Source organism: Canis lupus, chromosome 35 (genome assembly GCF_048164855.1).
Source record: "Canis lupus baileyi chromosome 35, mCanLup2.hap1, whole genome shotgun sequence".
NCBI classification, from domain to species: Eukaryota; Metazoa; Chordata; class Mammalia; order Carnivora; family Canidae; genus Canis; species Canis lupus.
The window spans coordinates 8201113-8223505 of NC_132872.1; the positions used below are offsets into that span (position 1 = coordinate 8201113).

Here is a 22393-nt window from a genome sequence, read left to right on the forward strand (position 1 = left end):
AGATGTGATATATATATATATATATATAATCATTTGCTTATTATTCCTTAAAAAGGAAGGAAAAGGATTCTGGCACATTCTAAACCATGAATGAACCTTGAGGACACTATGGTAAATGAAATAAGCCAGTCATAAAAAGAAAGTGCTCCATGATTCCAGTTATATGCAGTATCTAAAGTAGTCAAATTCATAGAAACAGAACATTGAGTGGTGGTTACCAAGGGGTTGGGGGGATAAAGAAAGGAGAGCTGTTTAATGCATACAGAGTTGCAGATTTGTAAGATGAAAAGATCTGGAGATCTGTTTCATAACAACGGGAATATACTTAACACCACTGAACTGTACACTTAAAAAATGGTTAAGATGGTGTATTTTACAATTTTTTAACCACAATAAAAAAAAGCACTGGGGACTAAAATTATCAAAATCAAACTGAACTCTCTGATCATGCATAGCCACTAGATACAACACCCTGAGTTCTGTTATTGCCAACTCTGAATTCCTGCTTGTGCAGGACTCCATATTTAATAGACATAAAATCCTTTCTGTTTGCCTCTCCTTAGGAATCATCCAGGTGAACAAGACAGTGAAAGAAGTAGCAGTACTGTCCTGTGATTACAACATTTCCACTACAGAACTGATGAAAGTTCGAATCTATTGGCAAAAGGATGATGAAGTGGTGCTGGCTGTCACATCTGGACAAACGAAAGTGTGGTCCAAGTATGAGAATCGCACCTTTGCTGACTTCACCAATAACCTCTCCATCGTGATTATGGCTCTGCGCCTGTCAGACAATGGCAAATACACCTGTATCGTTCAAAAGACTGAAAAAAGGTCTTACAAAGTGAAACACATGACTTCGGTGATGTTATTGGTCAGAGGTCAGTGGGATTTTTCTGATTTACTATAAACTGGCAGATTCTTGATGCCCTTAAAGATATATTCCTATTGATTAGGTTGAAAATCTTACCAAAGAGGGAGGTATCTTCGTTTAGGGTTAAATAAATCTGTAGTTTTACAATAAGCCCTAACTGATTCTCAAGACATCCTGGAAGTATCTATTAGTGTGCATTTCTTGCATTTTGACCATCCAAATTCATTACAGTCATCCTGGCATTAGAATGACCTATAGTGCCTTCTGAATCATAAAGGGATACACTTGATTTAATGTAGCTGTACTATTAACTGCACTTTATCCAGTAATACATTCTGTGAAAGTATATTGAAAGGTATAAGAATAATGCAGGCAGAAATATTTATCAAATAGTAACTGAATGCCTATTGCTATGGCTATTATACTATTTATATTTATTATTATATTTGAAGCTCTCATCTAATGGCTATTCCTACAAAGTTAGACACCAGAGGATTGGGTACATAATTTATGTCATGGGAAAGAAGGATAATTCATAAATCAAAGCCCTACTTCTATATCTACTGCGACAGAAAGCATTTCTTGGGTAGGAAGGAGCCTTGTGTTTATCCCAGGTGATAGGACTAGTGGTTACTAATATACCTTGAGCCCTTGCTGAGAAATGATAGCCCTTGACCTTTCCCCCATATTTGAAATTTAACCACGTTTCATTTTCTTCCTGGACACTTGGGCCTTTAGTGGAAACCGAACTTATTATTTAATAAAAGATGATCATTAACCTTGATAACAGGTAATGTAAGTGGATCCTTGGTGAATTCTTCACTACTCTTCCCTGCTTTGTTCTTCAAAGAACAAAGCTATGTTGAATCTTTCACTATAGCATCCAAATCACACCTAAAGCTTAGGAGGTAAGCCAGTTACATGGGATTACCTTAAACCTCACTCTGTGTATTCCCTACTCATGGAGAGAACAATGATTATGTGATGGTGTGATTTTAGGGGTTCTACAAAGCCCACCCTGTCCAAAATTCTGACCCACATTGAATCCTAGAATTCCCACCATTATTGCTGGAACTGTTACCAAATGCTGACAGTTTCAGCATTTTCTCCCCCTATAAGATCTCTGTTAAAAATGAAAATGTTACCTGGGGGGATAGCAACACAAACATATTAACCTATATTAGTTAATTGCATTAGATATAGGCAATCCTCTAACAATGCCCAAAAGGAAGTAGACTCAGGACTATGTACATTTTGATAGAAAGATAAAGAATAAACCCCAAGAGGGAGAAGCAGAATTTCAGGAAGGGCAAGCCCTAGTAGCAGACTACAGCAGGAGACCGAGGACAGCTAAAAGGGCAACACAAGAGTGCTGGGGACCTTGAAAGGGCCAGGAGGGGCTGGGCACCAAAGTCAGGTGAGTGAAGACAAAAAGGGAAACTTGGCCTGCTTAATTTGACTCAGAACCAACCAATTCTGATTTTTCTATTTGCATCTATTACAACAGTGCTTCTGTTGTGTTAAGGTCTCTAAGACTCCCTTGAGGATCTTGTTAAAACACAGATTCAGATTCAGTAGGTGTGGGGTTGGATCTTGGATTCTGTACTAACAAACTACCAGGTGATGCCTGTATGGCTGCTGAGGACCACAGTTTGAGAAATAAGAAATTAATCACTTATTTGCTTAGGATGATCAACTGTCCCATTTTGCTAGGGACTGAGAGGTTTCCTCAGACACCTGAGACTTTCACCAGGTTTGGCACTGAACAAGTTGGTTTCTCTACATTTGCTAAAGATTGCAAAATGATACAATCAGCACAGCAGTATATAAAAGCCTCCATTAACCAGCATTTGGGGAACTAGCTATCCTAGTTAACAGGTTAACTAGGGTAACAGATTTTTACCTTTCTAACACACGTGCACCTTTTCCTTTCCTAATAAGATATTTTTACCCTACCTATTAGGAATGGTGAAAATGTAGGTTAATGCATTAAAACGAGATACAAAGGAGTAATTCTTTGCTAGTTTAGTCTCATAAGGCCTTAACTGCTGTTACTTGACATGGATCATCTCACTGAAGGAATAGAAGACAGCTAAGGCTGTGCTAAGCCTCGCCAGACCTTGCAAAGATGGTTTCTAATATACAGAATATTTTAAAATATTCTCGTGGTTAAGTATCTCTCAAAAAAGCAGACACAGAAATGAACGTGAACCATAATTTAGGATATGGGTTACTTGGATTTGCTATTCCAGGCTATATATAATACATAACGTTGTTGTAAGAAACAAAGGGAATATTCTTTCTTAAGATTTTATTTTGTGGGCCTTGAACTCACAACCCCGAGATCAAGAGTTGCACGCTCCACTGACTGAACCAGCCAGGCACCCCACAAAGAGAATATTCTTTCTTGATGTCAGCTACCACTGTAATGATTTGATCTTATAAGACAAATTGCAACAGTAGGAAATGTCAGCTAAAAATGGCTCAGGAAAATGTCAAACTTAATTTAGAGACAGGATTGATTCAAAAATGGTGACTTCACCTCCTACCAAATGCAATTTTTTCCTTTTCCTGGCAGTTTTGTCACTTGTCATAACTTCCCCTTTCTCTTATTATTCACAGTGCTACTGGGTGGTTTTGGAAGTTTTCGCTGGGCAACTTGATTTAAATGAGGGCACTCATCTAAGAGAGTGCAAGTTTAAGACCCACTAACTCAGTCTATTAATTAATCTGCTCTGTGTCCGGCTCTGTGCTTCATGATTTCTATTAATGATGTCATTTAATCCTTACAATTCTGGAAGGCCGGTATTATTATCCCTATCTTACAGATGAGCAAACTAAAACTGAAACTGATTAAGTAATTGGCCCAGAGCTAAAAGGCAAAACTGGTCTTAAAACCTGTTAGATCTTGGCCAGCCTGTGCTTCAAAGGAAATCTTTATTAATTATGTATGTATGATTCACAGTTGTTCTTTCAAAAACCCCCAACTTTCTACAAAAGCTCAATCCTCATGAATGGCCTCGGCTTTGCATCATATGTCTTGTGACATGACATCCAAGTGGTACAATTTGTTTGCACTATGAAGCTTTCAAAATAAATTCTTAAAAAAATGTTGGTGACCATTATGCTATATACTAATCTCTCTGTGGAACTCTGAATTGTAAAAAGAAATCTAACTGGATGGGATGAAGTATGCGGGGCTTGGTTCCCCACACACAGGCTGAGAAGCATAAATCTCTTTAAGCCTAAGAATAAGGGAAAAAGTGGGTTCGGGAGCTTTTTCCTGTGTTCTCGGTAGTCATTTTCACTATGCTTTATTGTGTTTACATTTTAATATCTTATTGGGGGTCAAATATACAAATGCAAGAGTGCCTCAAGTATCTTGGAGGAATGCTAGGAAGACCCCTCTGTCCTCGTAATGCACACAAGAATAGCAAAGGAGTCAGTAGAGTGGTTGAGATTATAGGCTCAATATTATGCAGTTTGGACAGAGGTTTATCTTACTAAAGACTACCTTTAAAAAAGGAAGGGAATCCTAAGGAAAAATTTAGAGTAGTGGTTATCTCAAGTGTGGGAAATAGGGGAAACAATGAAGGTGAGACCAGATGAGTAGATTTACATCAGATACAGTCAATGTGCTAGCTTTCCAGTTGAATGGTGGGCTCACAGGTGTTTTTTAGCATATTAATTCATAAATAGATAAATAAGAGAACCACTTTGTATACGTCAAATATTAGGAAGAGAGAAGAAAAGAAAGACAAGGGAAGGGAAGAGAAGAAAAGAGAAGGATATAGTATCAGAAAAACTTGAATTCGCTTCCCAGTTTTGCCATTTACTCATTGTGATTTCTTTCTACTTCAATTTGATTATTTATAAAATGGAAACCATATTAGGTTAAATCAAATGAAGTTGTTGATATTTGATCTTTCTTGATGTACATCTGCTTTGTAGGGTTGTTGTAAAGATGAAATGAGGTAGGGTCCAAGATCTAACAACATCAAGAACTCAATACATTTGTCTGTTTTTCTCTTCATCTCTTACAAATCCCAAATACTATGCCACTATTTATTCACAGAGATCTACCTCTTTCTCTAAGTGCCCTTCTACCTGCATCAAAAGTGATGAAGAATTGGGGCGCCTGGCTGGCTCAGTTGTAAGAGCATGTGGCTCTTGGGGTCATGAATTCAAGCCCCACATTGGGTGTAGAGATTTCTTAAATAAATAAAAATCTTTGACAAAAAAAGTAATGAAGAATTGACATACCCAATTCAAACCAAAGTAATCTTTGGCTTACACATAACTATTAATGATTTATGGGAAGTTGCAAATTATATCTAATTTTATTATTCTTATTAAAGCTAGATAATTTATTTTTTTAAAAAGCCCTTGCCCAATCCCCACCCCAGTATAATATGTACTTATATCCTTTTTCTTTCTTAAGCTGACTTCCCTGTCCCTAGTATAACTGACCTTGGAAATCCATCCCATGACATCAAAAGGATAATGTGCTCAACCTCTGGAGGTTTTCCAAAGCCTCACCTCTCCTGGTGGGAAAATAAAGAAGAATTGAATGCTGCCAACACAACAGTTTCCCAAGACCCGGACACTGAGTTGTACACTATTAGTAGTGAACTGGATTTCAATATAACAAGCAACCATAGCTTTGTGTGTCTTGTCAAGTATGGAGACTTAACAGTATCACAGATCTTCAACTGGCAAAAATGTAAGTAACATTGTTCTGAGGAGTTTCTACTGTGTAAAATCTAAAAAGAAAATAACTCAGCCAGATACATTTTGGAATTATGTATGTTAACTTTGATAGCATTTCTTGTATTTTTAGACCCATAAATGATAATGAAGTGATATTGTGACTTGTTAAGGTCACTGTACAGGTATGGCCATAATGTTACTAATTTTATTTCCTTTAATAAACCTTCTAAAACTGAGACATCCAAAAAAATGTTCTCCATCAAGTAGTCAGCAAGTATTATAACAATATTGTTGATACTGAAAGCACTAAAATTTGTCCTTCTTTTGACTTTCCCTCAGGGTTTTGGTACTTTCTTTTTGGATACCTCCTTCCCGTCATCCCATGGCATCAAATCGTTGCCTTTTGTGGGTGAATGTGCCTTTTAGAAATTACTGGTTCAAAAAAAAAAAAAAAAGAAATTACTGGTTCAGGGACGCCTGGGTGGCTCAGCGGTTGAGCGTCTGCCTTTGGCTCAGGGCCTGATCCTGGAGTCCCGGGATCAAGTCCCACATTGGGCTCCCTGCATGGAGCCTGCTTCTCCCTCTGCCTGTGTCTCTGCCTCTCTCTCTCTGTCTCTCTCTCTCTCATGAATAAATTAAAAAAAAAAAAAAAGAGTTACTGGTTCATTCAGAACCAAATCTGGTAAAGAAGGTAAATGACAAACTACTTGAGGACAAAGCCTGAAAATAGAGGTCATTTTCCCCAAATACCATGACCAAATACTTTGCCCTACAGATAGTAAATATACAGAATTTTCTGTGCCTAAGAGATGAAATCATTTGAAAATGTACAATGGAATAAGTTGAGCTTATATTAATTTATGCATGTTGAACCCAAAATGGGGGAACACAGATACTTGAAATAAGTGTCTAACTTGTGGGACTGATTGTATGAAGACCACCAGGCCTCTCCTCCACCCCCCAGACCCACTCTTAACAACACATTTTGTGGCTACATAGTAATAAACAATATACTGAATTTTATATATAGTGGCACATGGATATATAATATATAATATACAGCATGTCTTTCTCTTATCTGTACTTGTAGTAGAAGAGATATTTTAGATGGTCTAGCAGATCATTCTAGTGAATGATTTGCTCTAGGTCTTTCCATCTTGAAGTGGACTTGTTCATTATTTTCTCCAGTTGGTAATGAGATAAATTTCCTGGGGAAATTAGTTCAAATACAAACACAATTTTGACATGATTTTTAAATGTTTATTTATTTATTCATGAGAGACACAGAGAGAGAGAGAGAGAGAGGCACAGACACAGGCAGAGGGAGAAGCAGGCTCCATGCATGTAGCCTAACGTGGGCCTCAATCTCGGGTCTCCAGGATCACACCCTGGGCTGAAGGTGGAACTAAACTGCTAAGCCACCCAGGCTGCCTGACATGATTTATTAATAGCCCAAACTCATTTCTTTCAGTCATCTTTTATGTGTTCTAAAAAATTTATAAAAATGAGGTTGGAATCATGTAGTTTATTAATTCAGCATTAATTTTCACCTTACTATCATTATTTAATCAATTTTAGATTGTCATGAGTAAGGTAGGGATTTGCACACAAAATAGTAATAGCAGCTTCAATCATCTTATTTTGGACATTATATTTGGAATATGAGTGTATATGATATTTTAGGAAAGGAATTGGCAAATATTTTCAGGAAAGGGTCAGATAGTAAATACTTTAGTCTTTGTAGGTCATATGGTCTCTGGCAAAAACTCAATTTTGCTGTGATAGCATGGAAGCTGCAATAGACAAGACATAAATGAAGGATATGGCTGTGTTCCAGAAAAATTTTATTTTTTTATTTTTATTTTTTGAAAAATTTTATTTTAAAAAAGAGGCAGTAGGCCAGGTTTGGCCTGTGTACTGTAGTTTGCTAACATATAGTAAACAGAATGTAGCCCATTCAAATAAAAGAATGGAGCTCTTATTTAAAGATGATTTAGACACCCAGTTTTAATCTTTTCCCTGATATGCCTTCTCTCAATTCTTCCCTCATGCTAAGGATGAACAATATCCCTTTTCAGTCTAATGAAAAATACTAGCTCTTTGCCCTACATTTACAATAGTTAATGGAAAGATGATTAAGTGTATGGGTTTATTCATTTCTTTGTTCATTCAATCTTTATTAGTTATCAAGTAGATACCAAGCATCTTGCTAGGTATGATAGAGAGCTTTAATATATAAATACTTCAAATCTCATTAATTGAACTACAGGCACCATTTTTTCCCTTTTTTTTAGGGGTGGGGAGGGGCAGAGAGAAAGGGAGAGAATCTTAAGCAGGTACCACACCCAGCGTGGAGCCAGACATGAGGCTCGATCTCAGCTCTCACCACCCTGAGATTGTGACCTGAGCCAAAACCAAGAGTCAGATGCTTAACCAAACTGAACTGCAGGCATCATTTAGAGTCTAAAGCAAATAATGCATTTGTGGGTGGTCAAGAGCTGGCTGCATAAACAAAAATTAGGTGTATAGTTCATAGCAATGTTACCAGACATGTGAGTAAAGCTTTATATAAATATATTTACATAAAAATATTTACATAGGGGCACCTGGGTGGCTCAGTCAGTCAAGCGTGACTCTTGATTTCAGCTCAGGTCATGATCTCAGGGTGGTAAGATGGAGTCCTGTGTCCAGCTTCCTGCTGAGTGTGGAGCCTGCTTAAGATACTCTCTCTCCCTCTCCCTCCCTCCTCCTGCTCGTGTGTGCCTTTTCTCTCAAAAAATATTTATATAAAGCTTTATATAAATAACCACTCAAAAAAAACCCCCAAATTTATTAATTAAACAGATTTGGTCCATGATATTTTTAGTCTGGGCCTGCCAAATTGGTTAACCCTTGATATACTGGAAGATGCATGTGTGTGCAAGGGAGTGAATCAGGGAGTCCTACTCATGGTGCATCTAGTATGCTATATGTGCAGATGTCCCCACATAACTCTGCAATTAGAATTCTGAGTCTGTTCTGTGGTGCGTTATTAGGTTCCTAGTTGGCATCATGACAGAGCCAGTTTGTCATTACTAGTTCCCCCTTCTTTCTCTCAAACATATATCCTCTTTCTAGGCTGAGGGAGGCTTGAGGATGGGAGAATGGCCTCTGAGAGGAAGGCAGGAATGAGTCAGAACCTGTGACACTTTTAGACTCACAGTATAATAGCGAGAGCCTCCTTGTCATTCTGGTCTGTAGAGGCCACTTCTGGTGATCACTCACCTTCATGCAATGTGGTGTTTTAGAGGAAAAGAAAAAAAAAAAAAACTTTCCTTAGTCTCTAAGTGGGAGGTGCACTAAAGTCAAATATGCATTTTAGAATAATCACTGTGGCACAATGTGTAGGAGTTAGTAGAGCCCAGGAAACCAGAGGCAGGGGACAGAGAGAGAGAGCGGGAGAAACCAAAGGGACCAGAATGGAGACAACCAAGTGGGAGAGAAGAAAAAAATCTAAACTAAGGCAGCTGCTGCATGGGATTTTGGGAAAAGGAACCAATTGCAGAGTATCCTGAATACAAAGTAGAAAGTCCATAGAAACCCTTCACTCTTATTTGGGTAACTATGGTATTGCTGTTCACTGAAATGGGAGAATATAGATGGAAGATATGCTTTGGAAAGAATATAGTGAGTTCATTTTAAATCAGGTGGAAATGCTGGCATCCATCCATCTAGCTGGCAGCTAGAAAATCAAACCTGGAGTTCAAAAATACAGGAGACAACAAATGTTGTAAGGATGGGGAGAAAGGGGAATGAATCGTGTCACTTACACTGTTGGTGGGGATGCAAACTGGTACAGCCACTCTGGAGAACAGTAAGAGGTTCCTCAAAAAGCTAAAAATAAAAATACCCTATGATCTAACAATTGCACTGCTAGGTATTTACCCAAAGGATACAAAAATGCACATTTGAAGGAGTACATGCATCTCGATATTTATAGCAGTAAATATATATGACAATCCATTGAATACTACTCATTCATCAAAAAGAATGAAATCTTACCATTTGCAATGACATGGATAGAGCTAGAATGTATTATGCTAAGTGAAATAAGTCAATCAGAGAAAGATAAATGCCATATGATTTCGCTTATATATGGAATTTAAGAAACAAAATGGATGAACATATGGGAGGGGGAAAAGAGAGAGAGAGGGAAACAAATCACGAGAGACAACTACAGAGAACAAACAGGGTTGATGGAGGGAAGGGGTGGGGGATGGGCTGGGTGGGTGATTGGTATTAAGGTGAGCACTGGGTGTTATATGTAAACAATGAACCACTGAACTCAATTCCTGAAATCAATGTTGAACTGTACATCAACTAACTAGAATTTAAAAGTAAATAAACAAACCCAGTACTTTCTTTGTAACAATGCCTGTGCAATATTTAAAGTAAATCAATCTGTAATTAAAATGTGCATTTTAAATAAAATGTATGTGTCTAAGGGGGACAAAAAGAAATGAGATCAGAAATATGATATATGGATTTAGAAATCAGGTGGTATTTTAAACTTTGGGTGTGGATGATGACATCACCCGAGAAGCTTGGGGCCAGCGAGAGGAGAATGGGACCACAGACAGAACAATGGGAAGCAGCAATATTTAAAGAACAAGAAGAGGAAGAGCCTATGAAAAAAACTGAGTCACAACAAACAGAAACAGAAGAAAGTGCTGTCATAGAAGTCTAAGGAGGAGGAAGTTTCAGCTGGGCCAAATGCTGATGAGAAGTCCAACAAACTAAAGACCAAAATTTATCCTCAACGCTTGGTAGTCAGAAAAATGAAAAGCGCTTAAGTTAGTAAATGTTCAATATTTATTTGTAAACTATTCCAGAGAAATCAGAAGATGAGCTGCTAATATTCAGTCTGTGCCCGGGGCCCTTTCTTCAGATGCTGTTTGTTGCTAACTATTCCTCAAAGGGGTTGAAGAATAAACAATGTAGCTGCTGCTCCTGATCAGGAGCAACAGACAGCAGTCCCATATATCTGTCTACTCTCCCCCCACATCCTTCCTTGTATCCCCTGTGGTCTCTCCATTCCCTGTGCTCTACAGCTGAGAGCCAGTTTTGCAGAGCTCCCTTCCAGGATGACCCCACTAACATTTAGCCACATTTACTCTTAGTTCTTTGTTGGCCTCTTCTATCTTTCCAGAAGCTTTAGGATGGATGGTGAAAATTAAATGTGCATCTGAAAATGAATGCAAAATAGCTCCTGTAGCTTTAGGCAGCTACTGTAAGGATGGTGTATATGTGTGTTAAAAGAATATACTAAAAGAAAGGGAAAAGGCATGACAGAGAGAAAAATAAGATATAACAATGTTCTAGATAGATCTTATTTTTCTGTCATGCCTTTTCCCTTTCTCTTAGTATATTCTTTTAACACACATACACACTATAATTAGTAATACATAGTAATATCAACTATAAAAGTGAGATGTAAATACAAGACAAAATATTTTTCATTTTTATTTTAGAAAAAGAGAGTGCACACACGAGCAGGGGGAGGCGCAGAGGGAAAGGGAGAGAATCCTTAAGCAGACTCCCTGCTGAGTGCAGAGTCCCATGTGGAGCCCAATCCCAGGACCCCAAGATCCCCGGAGTGAAAACCAAGAGCCAGCTGCTTAGCTTAACCAACTGAGCTACCCAGCAGCCCCAAGAAAAGAATATTTCTAAAGTTATCTTCTTAGGATCTCTTTTATGCCAACTTAATTCGGCAAATGCAAAAGTTCAAAATTTCTTTTTCACTTTTGATATCTGACATTGGATATTAGTTGCCCATAAATATGTGTCTGATCAAAGAGTTCCGCAAGAAAAATGCTAGCAGCTGCCTAGTGGAGGGCTGAGCAGAGAAAGAAGTGAAAAAAATACTCTCTACAGTTGTGTTAATATAAAAGGCATAGAATACGGTAGCTGGAAACACGTTAGAGCTGACACTGTTCTTTTCCCTCAGCAGTCGAGCCACACCCTCCCAATAACCAGCAACAGCTCTGGGTCATCCTGATCTTAGTAGTAAGTGGTGTGATTGCTGTGATCACTGCCATTACAGGAGGCTGCCTAGCCCACAGTAAGTACTCTCATGCTATCATTCTGACCTCAATTTCTGGAAGCCCAAATTCTATTGGTATGTGTCAGCACTTCTCTGAGGTTTTAGTGTCTTCTTTACTTGTCTCACCAAGTTCTACTCATTCACTGGACAGGCATTTCAAGGACACCTACTATGTGTTCAGTTCTCTCCTAGGCACCGGAGTGACTAACAATGACTCAATGCCCCCAAGACACATTCTACTTTAGTCCATTTTTCCCCCCCCAACTTTTTATTTTCTTGGAGGCGCTGGGGCTTGCAAACTAATTTGAAAACACTTCTGATGCAAAGTGGTATTCTAATATTTGATTTTCAAGTGAAGGAAAGTCAGAACGACAAGATTTGAGGTCAAGAATCATTTTCTTGAAGGAAGGTAAGATGCACTGATGACACTGAGAAATTACATGGCCACAAGTGATTTTACCAATTCTCAATTCCTCAGAATACATTTTTGGATAAGATAAGGAGTGGCTGAGGAAAGAAGAGATATCTAGGATGTTTTCCCTACAAGTTTAAATTTTTGGCCTTACACATATGCTACCCTCTATCTCTGTACTTAAATGAAGAGGAACTGCTAGGCCAGAGCTGAGGCCATAGTCACCATGAAGAGGCACCAACCTTTCTTGGAGTAGAAATCATGTACGTTGAACAAAGAAAACTGGAAGACCACCATCAGCTGATTTTCCCAAACTTCTGCACAAAAACTGTCAAAGCATAGGGAAGTCATTAAAACTCTTTGCTACCAACAACCCAACCCCACAGGTAGGGTAAAGAGGTCTGGTGGTTTGAGGATGTTTTTGATACAGACTGCCCAGCCTTAACAATCGAACTAGATTTTTTACTCTTAACACTACTGACTTTTGGGACCAGATAAGTCTTTGTTTAGGGTTCTAATCAGTGCATTGTAGTTTACTTAGCAGCATTTCTGGGCTCTACTCACTATATGCCAATAGCACCCCTGCCTCAGTTATGACAACCAAAAATGTCTCTATTACATTACAAATGTCCCAGGAAGGGGTGGGTGCTGGGCACAGTTAGAAAAAAAAAAAAAAAAAAAGGAAAAAAGAAATCTTCCTGGTTTAAGAACCACTGATCAAGTTGTAAGCCAGTGAAAGCTTGCTGAAATATATGGGCACAATTTTGGGGAAACTCACCTATCTAAATCTTTATTGTTTGTGCGTGTCTTCAAGGATCTGCTGCAAGATGGAGACAGAGAAATAGGAACAAAGAGGACATGGACCTGGAAAAGATGTCCCCTATAAACATAGGATCTGCCCAAGCATCTGTATGAGCAGAACATCTGGAGGTAACCTCTAGCTTTTCTCTACCAGAATGGAATATAATGAGGCACAGTGTTTTCTTCCACTCAGCACCAGATTAAACTTTTACCTACTACCGCACCTTCTCAAAAACCTAGTTCAGGTTACTCTACACAGATGATTGAGATCTCGCCTTTCTCCCCACAGAGGATTATAACCTCTCACTTTGCTCTGCCATTCCACCATGTTGAAATGTCCCCTTCCTGTCAGTCAACTCAGTGTCTGTCCTTATCTATAAAACACTACTGTAAATTCATCTTGAAGTAATATTCGTGGCCCAGCTGCTTATTCTGATCATTCCTTTTCCCCCTGTATCCCTCACTACTGATGGACACAGATTAGGGTCACTTACTGGTCACTCTGTACCACCCTGATCAGTAATGTCCTCATTGGTCTCTCTGCCTCTTACAAACAGAGTCATCCTACTAAACCAGTAATAGGCAAATTTCATAAAGAATCCCTTCTCTACGTTATTTTCCCACTCAAAAACTCAGAAGAGACCCCAATGCCTACAGGAAAAGTTTCAAGACTTTTAACTTTCCATATTTCAGTTGGTCTCTTCAGTATAAACGTTCTCAGTTCTTTGAACTACTCTCCACATGGTAGTTTCCAGAAGCCTTATGTGAACACCCTAGATGTCAATAAATGGGAGTCCAAAACTTTATAGATATGGTCTAATTCTACATATCTGAAATGTTCTGTTAAGGAAGCCTAACATAGCAGCAGCTTTTTTGAGTCACACTATTAACTTATATCAATTTTGTGTTATTCTAAACTACCCAGGCCTTTTCATGCAAGAGAAACATTGGAATCCAAGAGACTGATACTAGGTCCAGGGTGGTTTATAGTCTCCATAAACAGTTCCTTTTTGACTTAAGAAGCTAGGGTGAAAATGCATAAGAAATGAGAGTCTGCAATTACCTTTAAAAAATAAAAGGAAATGAAATAGAACATCTGAGACTTATATAATAGGTAATGTTTTACAAAAACATTTCATTTTAGTCTTATAAAAATATCTGTGAGCAAGATCTTTATCTCCATTTTATAGGAGAAACCTGAGGCTCCCTCCCAGAGGTTGAGTGGTTTGCCTAAGGCCAGGCAGGCAAGGAACAAAGCCAGGACTCAAACTGGGTATTAAGACCGGTTTCTTTCATGGCACCATAGCAGCCTAGGCACGTTTCCCCCATAGTAGTCTTCATTTCCTATCATGTTTTCTTTTCAACTTCTTCAGGAGGCCCTTTCAAGGATGTCTGCCTCAGTTCTGCGATTACCTAGAACTTCCCTGACTTTCCTTGTTAATAGTCCTTTGCTCAGTCAGCTGGTACCTCATATTGAAGCCATGGGTCTGGTCTTCTACGTGGCCGTCTTGTACAGTTCAAGCAGTGCTGCCTTTGAACTGCTGGAGTATTGCTATCTCTAGTACACAGCATTCCGTCCTGGGGTTATTTTCATGTACCATGCCTTATATTCTTTTTTTTTTTTTTTTAAGACTTTACTTATTGATGAGAGACACATAGAGAGAGGCAGAGACATAGGCAGAGGGAGAAGCAGGTTCCATACAGGGAGCCCGATGTGGGACTCAATCCCAGGACTCCAGGATCATGCCCTGGGCCAAAGGCAGGCGCTCAACCACTGAGCCACCCAGGCTTCCCTATATTCTTTACTAAATTGTAGGCTTATTGAGAACAACCATGCCTGATACATTTATTTGCCTCATATGTAGAAGAGTATTACCTTGATCAATAACATTTGGTTGCTTGATGATTGCTGGTGCTTAATATTTGCCTGATATTTCATGTAATAAAATTCTCGAAATTCTCCCATAATTTAATTTCTTTTTATATTCTTTGGCCATAAATAGTAGTATCTACAGCGTCACCTCAATTTGGGAGCACTTTTATGGTAAAAAATATAAAGTTTTAAAATGCTTTCCTTCTTTGGGAATTTAGAGTTTCAAGTATTCGTTTATTTTTTTGTTTCCTCAGGTCCCACCTCCATCTTAGATTGACCTCATCTTTGAATTTCCTCAGATGGCCAGGATTATCCCACCTTGCACTTCATGCATCTGTTCTCTAGGAGCCTGTTCATTTCAGTGGCCCTGCAGAAAGTGACCAGAGGAATATGGTGGGGACATAAGTAGCTCTCTGGTAGCCTTGGTCAAAGAATTGTTCAGACCTGGAAGAGACATTCGGAAAATACTTGTCTCATTAATGACAAGGACATCAAGGCCTAGGGGGTGACCTGAATGATAAAGGTCTGAGCTAGAACCCAGATTTCCTGTCTCGGGTGCTCTTTTCCATCAGTAGTCCGGCTCTGTGCTATTAACTGGTGTGTACTGGTGTACACACCAGTCAAAATGCTTCTGGAAAGAGAGTATGTCCAATGTCAGGTCAACTTCAGAGACTTCATCTGATGCAACACTAGAAGGTTTTGTGTTGCTGTCAAAAGCAATCTGATGCTAATGTGTGGTAGTATGATGGTATATATACCAATATGAGAATGATGGAAAAATTACTGGGGTTTACTCAGTATCTCATCTTTCATTGTGTTCTCCTCTGTTGCTTTCCCACTTCTCCATCAGGTTCTGGAGAAAGTAGATCTATCCAAAACTAATATCTGCTGACATGTAAGATGAATGACTTATATACCTCAAAGCGATAGTCACGTTGGAGAGGGATAGGTTGGTTTAGAGAGTCACATCCTACTGGTTCATATTGGACTGATAATCTCCTTAATGGCTTTATGCTAGTTTAAACTCATTTATAAAACATGAGAAAGTTCTCATTTAAAATGAGATAGGTTTTAATTGTATATTACTAAACAGATATTACTAAACAGTAGCTGTCCTTAGAATTTGATTGAGGTAATGAAAATAGCATTCCATAGGGTTTCCCTAGATTCCTCAAGTTGCTCTTCCTCCTTGGTATTTCTGATCCTTCTGACATCAGCAGAGAATTAAAAATAAAGAAGTGGCCAACTGCTGTTCCTGTGTCACTTACTCATGATTCCTTTCTCTGAAGTTGTCTTCCATAACTCAGTGGACCTGGAGGTAGACCTGACTGGAGGAATCAGACATTCTCATTTGAAAATTTGACGTTGGACAGCAAGTTGGCCAAGTTTCTCACATGTAGCTGGGTTTATAATGTTTAATTTTGGCAGCTATCAAGGGACCAGATTATGCTATATAGTCTAAGGAGCAGAAGTACAGTTTTAAATGGTTGCCCTCAGAACAAAATCACTGAAAGAAATAAAAGTTGGAGACTGACCTGAACTCAAAGCAAAGAAACAAAAAAAAGGGAACTGCTGCATTTAATTAAAATTAATAATCCTTAGACATGCTCAAAAGGAGACCTCAAGAAGTAATCACAAAATAGGACACATCTAGGAGACAGCTTATTTATACTTAAAATAAATTATATTACATTACTTATTACATTTGATAAATGTGTTGGTACTATTTTCCAAAGAATTATACTTTTATTGATATTTTTGTGATATGAATAAAATTATTTTTAAAACCAATCATCTAGTTTTATAATTTCTAGTTGGAGAATTTAACCTATATGTAGATGTGAATAAAACAATAACTAATTGCCAGTTGTCAGCAATTTATGAATGGGATAATTAAGAAAAACATGTTTTATGGAGTGTGGTGATAACGTGTAAATCATGGTAAAAATACACTTGTGCAGAGATTCTTCTATCCTTATAATTACTGATATTTGTTGTTCTATCTATCATCCCCTGTGCACCAGGGCATTGTGCTATGCTTTTCATTTCATACCCATCCTGAGGTAGATACCATCTCATTGGACAGAAGGGAAAACTGAGACTTAAAAGTAAAATGGCTTCGTTATATAGGTCACATGGCTGCAAAGCTACATGACTGGGATTTCAAGACAGTGATGTCTCCAGAACCCTTGGTTTTAGCCACTATATCCCACAGCTACACAAACCTGGTTTCTGAAAATAGTTATTTTTAGAGCAGGAACTAAAAACAAAGAGGTCTAACACTGAAACAAAGTACTAGCAGTCTTTACCCCTTAGTACACTTAAAGCAGTACATCCCCACCCCCCTCACTTTATTTTAATTTTTAAAGATTTTATTTATTTATTTGATTATTTATTTATTATTTTTTTAATATTTATTCATTCACTTATGATAGACACAGAGAGAGGCAGAGACACAGGCAGAGGGGGAAGCAGGCTTACTCTGGGAGCCCGACGCGGGACCCGATCCCGGGACCTCAGGACAGCGCCCCGGGCAAAGGCAGGCGCTAAACTGCTGAGCCACACAGGGATCCCCAGATTTTATTTATTTATTCATGAGAGACAATAGAGAGAGAGGCAGAGACACAGGCAGAGGGAGAAGCAGGCTCCATGCAGTCTCCAGGATCATGCCCCCGGCTGAAGGCGGTGTTAAACCACTGAGCCACTGGGGGCTGCCCCACCCCTCACTTCAGTAAAAGTTAAAATCTGCAGGACAGCTTCCTTCTTATGGAGCAAGCTCCTAGAGTATAAAGACTGTGTAGCTAATTCTAACTTTTGCATAGATACTTTGTCAGCAACACTAAGAGATGAAACAAAGTCTGGCTCTTTTTTAAAAATAATGCTTATCTACTTCATGCTTGTTAAATTTTTTTTCATGCTTGTTAAATTTATATTATATTTCAAATGGCATAGGAATTATCTTTTTATTTTATTTTTAAAAATTTTATTTATTTGAGAGAGTGCATGCTTTTGGGGGAAGGGGCGGAGGGGTAGGGAGGAAGGACAAGTAGACTCCATGCTTGAGCATGGTGCCCCACACAGGGCTCAATCCCATGACTCTGAGATCACAGCCTGAGCCAAAATCAAGAGTCGGACACTCAATGGGAAGCCACCCAGGAGCCCCTACACACTTAGGCCCATGATGTTTCAAGGACCCAAAGGCACAAAGGTTTCATTACAGACCATTTGCCTCACCTGGTTCTTTCCTCTCCTCTTCCTAGTGATGCCTAGAGTATCCTTTTAAAGGGCTGCAAGAGGGATGCCTGGGTAGCTCAGTGGTTGAGTGTCAGCCTTTGGCTCTGGTCGTGATCCTGGGGTCCTGGGATTGAGTCCTGCATTAAGCTTCCCGAGAGGAGCCTGAATTCTCCCTCTGTCAGTGTCTCTGCCTCTCTCCCTGTGTCTTCATGAATAAATAAATAGAATCTTTAAAAAAAAACAAAAAAATAAAGGGCCGCAAGAATAAACATACAACCCTCAGAAGTCAACTCCAATCTTGGGAAATTTTAAATTTTCTGTAGTAAAATCCAGGGAAAAGAATTATGTATTGTATTGTATTGTATTGATTGATCAGTACAGATATAATTTCAAATATATAGATCAATCAGAAAAGACATAAGTGTGTATTTAAACTTAAGGATGAGTAAAGTGACCATACAATAGCCCAATTCTTGGTTAAAAAAAAGGTAAGGGGCCATTGCCACTAGAGGTGCCTGCACTTACATTTGTCACCAGGCTGACCAAGGAGAAGCCTACTATTGGCATACAATGACATAGATCCCTTTGATTCACCAATGAATTTTAAGTTCAGAATATTTTTAGTCTTTGTCTTGTTTATGTGTTGATGAAGGGTTTCTAGGAAGATTTAGCAGTGCTTCGATTTTCTTAACATCATCTTTGGATTGATTTTTCTGTAAGCTACTTTCAATTTCTTCAGGTAGGAGCTGAGTAAATTGTAGTCTGGCTTTACTGTAAAGAAAGAAAAGGATATATCATGTACTGCTCTGTTTCTTAGTTCTCAGATTTTTTTTTTAAAGAAAGTGTTTATCTATTCTCCCTGTGCCTTAAAAGCAAACACTGCTCCTTACACTTCAAAAACAATGACTTTCTTCATTCTCCTAACTAGTTCCATTCATGTGCCAACTACACTTCTCATATCACCAAAATGGTGTGTGCTGTGGCAGCAGCTCTGATCCCTAAGATATTCCAGAGTTCCTGTAGGGTGTCATGCTCAAGTGTGAGCCTTGCAAACTGGTTGTCCTCTTGCCCTCAGGGCTGGGGGGTGAATATGAGCCCCCTGCCACTCCATTAACTCTCTGTTGCCAGACCTTGTGAGAACTGCACAAAGGCTAGAACAATGGTAAACTCAATATGGAAAAGTCAGATGGGACAACATTATAAATGTATTATTTACAAGGAGTTAAAATCAATTTCCAAATAACAGATCAGTTCTTTTTCTAAATCTATTATTAGTGTCCTCCTTTTTTTAAGTGATTAGCAAGGTCATCCATAACTTTTTTCTCGACTCTTCATACCAGGTTTGACCATTTCTTCTTCCATATCTCTATAGTTTTCCACATTTTTGGCTCACTAAGGCAATTATTTATACTCTCACTTTGTTTGACTTCTCTATATTTTCAAGCAGAGAAGCAGGCATAGAATAAGCTCTTAACTGTGATTTAAATTAACTCCTCAGGAATGACACATATAGATCACAGACATTTAAGTGCCCCATAAATTTTTGGCCTTATTTCCTTCTAAAGTATCCTTCAGTACTATAATTCAATTCAAGTTATTATTTTTAGCCATTCGTGGGTTTTCCATCTCTAAATAACCGATCGACCTCTCTAGTTACTTTTCTGTTTTCCTTTTTTTATTGGGATACAATTATTATGTTCATATTTTTCCAAATGTAAATTCTCCTGCAACTTTCTGTATCAAATATACTTTCTTTACCTTTCCAATTTCTTTCTCAAAGCTTTCTTTTCTTAAAAAAAAAAAAAAGTTTCTTATGACACCTAAAGAACTAAAAGTAAGCTAATGCTTTCATGCTTTTAATTCTCTACATTACATTTTATCCTGGCATTTAGAATCTTAAGTGCTTTATCCTAGAACTTAGACAACTACATATCCCATCTACCCTCTTACTAAAGGAGTGAATGAAACAAACACATATTGAGCATTGTGGTGTGATTCTGCCCTCAGATTGGCTGAGAAAACAGAGGGCTTGAAGTTAAGTAAAATATCTAAGTCACAAAATTAATAGCCTAGTTGGGATTTAGGATTCATTTTCAAGGTTTCACTGGCTGCAAAATCCATGCTTTTTCTCCTATCGAACCTAAGTCCCTGAATAACTGACCTATGGATATTAAGAGTTTCCATATGTGTATGTGTGCTTAGCATAAATGGAAGCTTCAAGTAAAAACATGAGGGAAAAAAGACTATCAACTACTAAAACAGCAGAAGCTTTAGTTGTACACAGGAAGCTGAGCCATGAGAATCATTTGTACCAGGAGCGCTAACAGCAGCCTATTCTGGTGATCTTACAAAGAATCAGCACAAAATCCACTCTCAGTCTGATAACTGCACCCTAGGGAATGACTAGGTGGAACAGGTGAAAGTTTTTATCCTCCTCAGTGGCATCCAGTCTATGAGCAGCCGCTATAACTACCTAATTCATGGGCATCCACAGCAAGTAGAATCTTTGAATGTAGAGACCTAACATGCTCTGTATTGTTCACAGATGCATGTGTAACCGGGGATATCATCTTTTAAATAAAGCCAAGTTAAAACTCATTCATTGCTGTCCATTTCCTTTAGGTAATTTCCTATGCAGTCAAGAACATAGAAAAAGAAAAAAAAATGCAATCAAATGAGATTTACAACATCTTAACTTTTAAAAAAAGTATCTAAAGAATGAGCCTCATCAGATTAAAAATAAAATTAGTATTTTTCATTTTCTCATTCCTTCATTAAAAAGATTAAAAGACCAGGTAGGGTACAAGTTGAAGAAAAGGAAACTCTTCTTTGAGATTTTCTTTCTTTATTTAAGTAATCTCTACATGAGACCTAAACTCACAACCCCAAGATCAAGAGTGCTCCATCGACGGAGCCAGCCAGGTACCCTAGAAACTCATCTCTGAATTGAGAGGTGGTTTAGAAGACCTGGGTTAAGAGACCACCACAATGTTTAGGAAAATCAGATACCCTCATCTTCACATGCTCCTTACCTTTCTTCCAGTTTTAGCTCATGGAGTGCTTTGCGATCCTTCTGTGTTCTCTCTTGGACAGTCTCCCCATAGAACTTCTGAAATGCCATCAAAAGACTTCCTACAGGAGCGCTGAGGTGAAAGCAGAAAGAGAGCTGAGGAAACAGGAGCTATTAGAACACACACCATGTGAGTATCTGCTAAGGCATGAGCAACACCAACTGAGCCTCCTATTCCCTGACAGGTATAGGAACTCTGACAAAGTGTCCTTGTCGAATGAAGAAAAAATTATGGCAATTTCCTTCCTGGTCTTCTAAACCGTAGAAAAAAAGCTATCGCTGCAACTTCCTAAAATTAATTGGTATAAAAACAACAGGTCTATACCTTGGCTCTGGGTTTTATAAATGAGTGATAAACTGGGAAAATATATACTTATGACAAGTTCTGGCAAGTAGCTTTATACTGAAGATTTCTCAGAAACGAAATTAATACCAGAAATGATATCAAACCCTGCAGAGGGCAGGAACTATGGAGGGCATTTTTGGTTGGAGGGAAGGATATTACTAGCCTCTGGAGGTGGAACCACCAAAACATCCTCAAATTCAAAAGTCTGGCACAACAGTCTCACTTACAATGTCAATAGTTCCCCTTTGAGAAACTGATTTAGATGAACAATTATTACAGTAATGACGAGGGTATGGTTCTTGTGTTCTCAAAGAGAGAGTTTTTGACTCTGATATAACTTAAGTTTCCCCTGACTACAAACTAAGTAGCTCATTCAAAAAATTATTTTTGCTAAGTGGAAATGTCCACTGACAACTGGTTAAAGAAAATGTGGTATATACAATGGAGCATTATGTTGCCTTTAAAAAGAGTCACATGCTACAACATGGATCAACTTTGAGGATGTTATGCTAAGTGAATAAGCCAGTGACAAAAGGACAAACATTATATGATTCCATTAATATGAAGTATCTAAAGTAGTCAAAATCCTAGAAACAAAGTAGAAAGGTGGATACCAAAGGCTGGGGGGCAGGGGGAGGGAAGAATTAATGTTCAATGGGTATAGAGTTTTCAGTTTTGCAAAATAAAGTTCTAGAGATCTTTTGTGCAACAATGTGAATATACCTACCACCACTAAACTATACATTTCAAAATGGTTAAATTTATAAATTTTATGTTGTGTTTTTAATGACAAATAAAAATAAATTATTTTTGCTAATTTCAACAATTTTTCTCTTCAGACTAAGCTGGTATATTAACATATATATAACAAGGGGCGCCTGGTTGGCTCAGTCAGTAGAGCGTGTGTTTCTTGATCTCGGGGTCCTGAGTTAAAGTCCCACACTGGAGGTAGAGTTTGCTAAGAAACAAACAAAAAACCACAATATAATAA

The 22393-nt window shown here is 38.3% G+C and overlaps 2 protein-coding genes across 8 annotated transcripts in view; one reads left to right on the top strand and one right to left on the bottom strand.

Moving 5' to 3' along the window:
• Window positions 1-16543, top strand: part of CD80 (CD80 molecule) — a 31168-nt gene extending 14625 nt beyond the window's left edge. For 4 of the 7 annotated variants that reach the window (XR_012024517.1, XR_012024516.1, XR_012024514.1 and 1 more), the window contains 4 exons: window positions 564-881; window positions 5316-5597; window positions 11571-13008; window positions 15007-16543. Coding sequence is in view for 2 of the 7 variants with exons in the window: in XM_072812430.1 (XP_072668531.1) it covers window positions 564-881; window positions 5316-5597; window positions 11571-11684; window positions 12893-12993 (815 nt within the window). In the remaining 5 variants the exon portion in view is untranslated. The remainder of the gene's footprint in view (window positions 1-563; window positions 882-5315; window positions 5598-11570; window positions 13009-15006) is intronic. The other 3 variants (XM_072812431.1, XM_072812430.1, XR_012024518.1) reach the window with 3 other exon arrangements.
• TIMMDC1 (translocase of inner mitochondrial membrane domain containing 1) overlaps window positions 16317-22393 on the bottom strand; it is a 23034-nt gene continuing 16957 nt past the window's right edge. The window contains exons 6-7 of the mRNA XM_072812432.1: window positions 21019-21129; window positions 16317-18757 (exon numbers count right to left, since the gene is read on the bottom strand). Of these exons, the coding sequence (XP_072668533.1) occupies window positions 18607-18757; window positions 21019-21129 (262 nt within the window). The 3' untranslated portion in view covers window positions 16317-18606. The remainder of the gene's footprint in view (window positions 18758-21018; window positions 21130-22393) is intronic.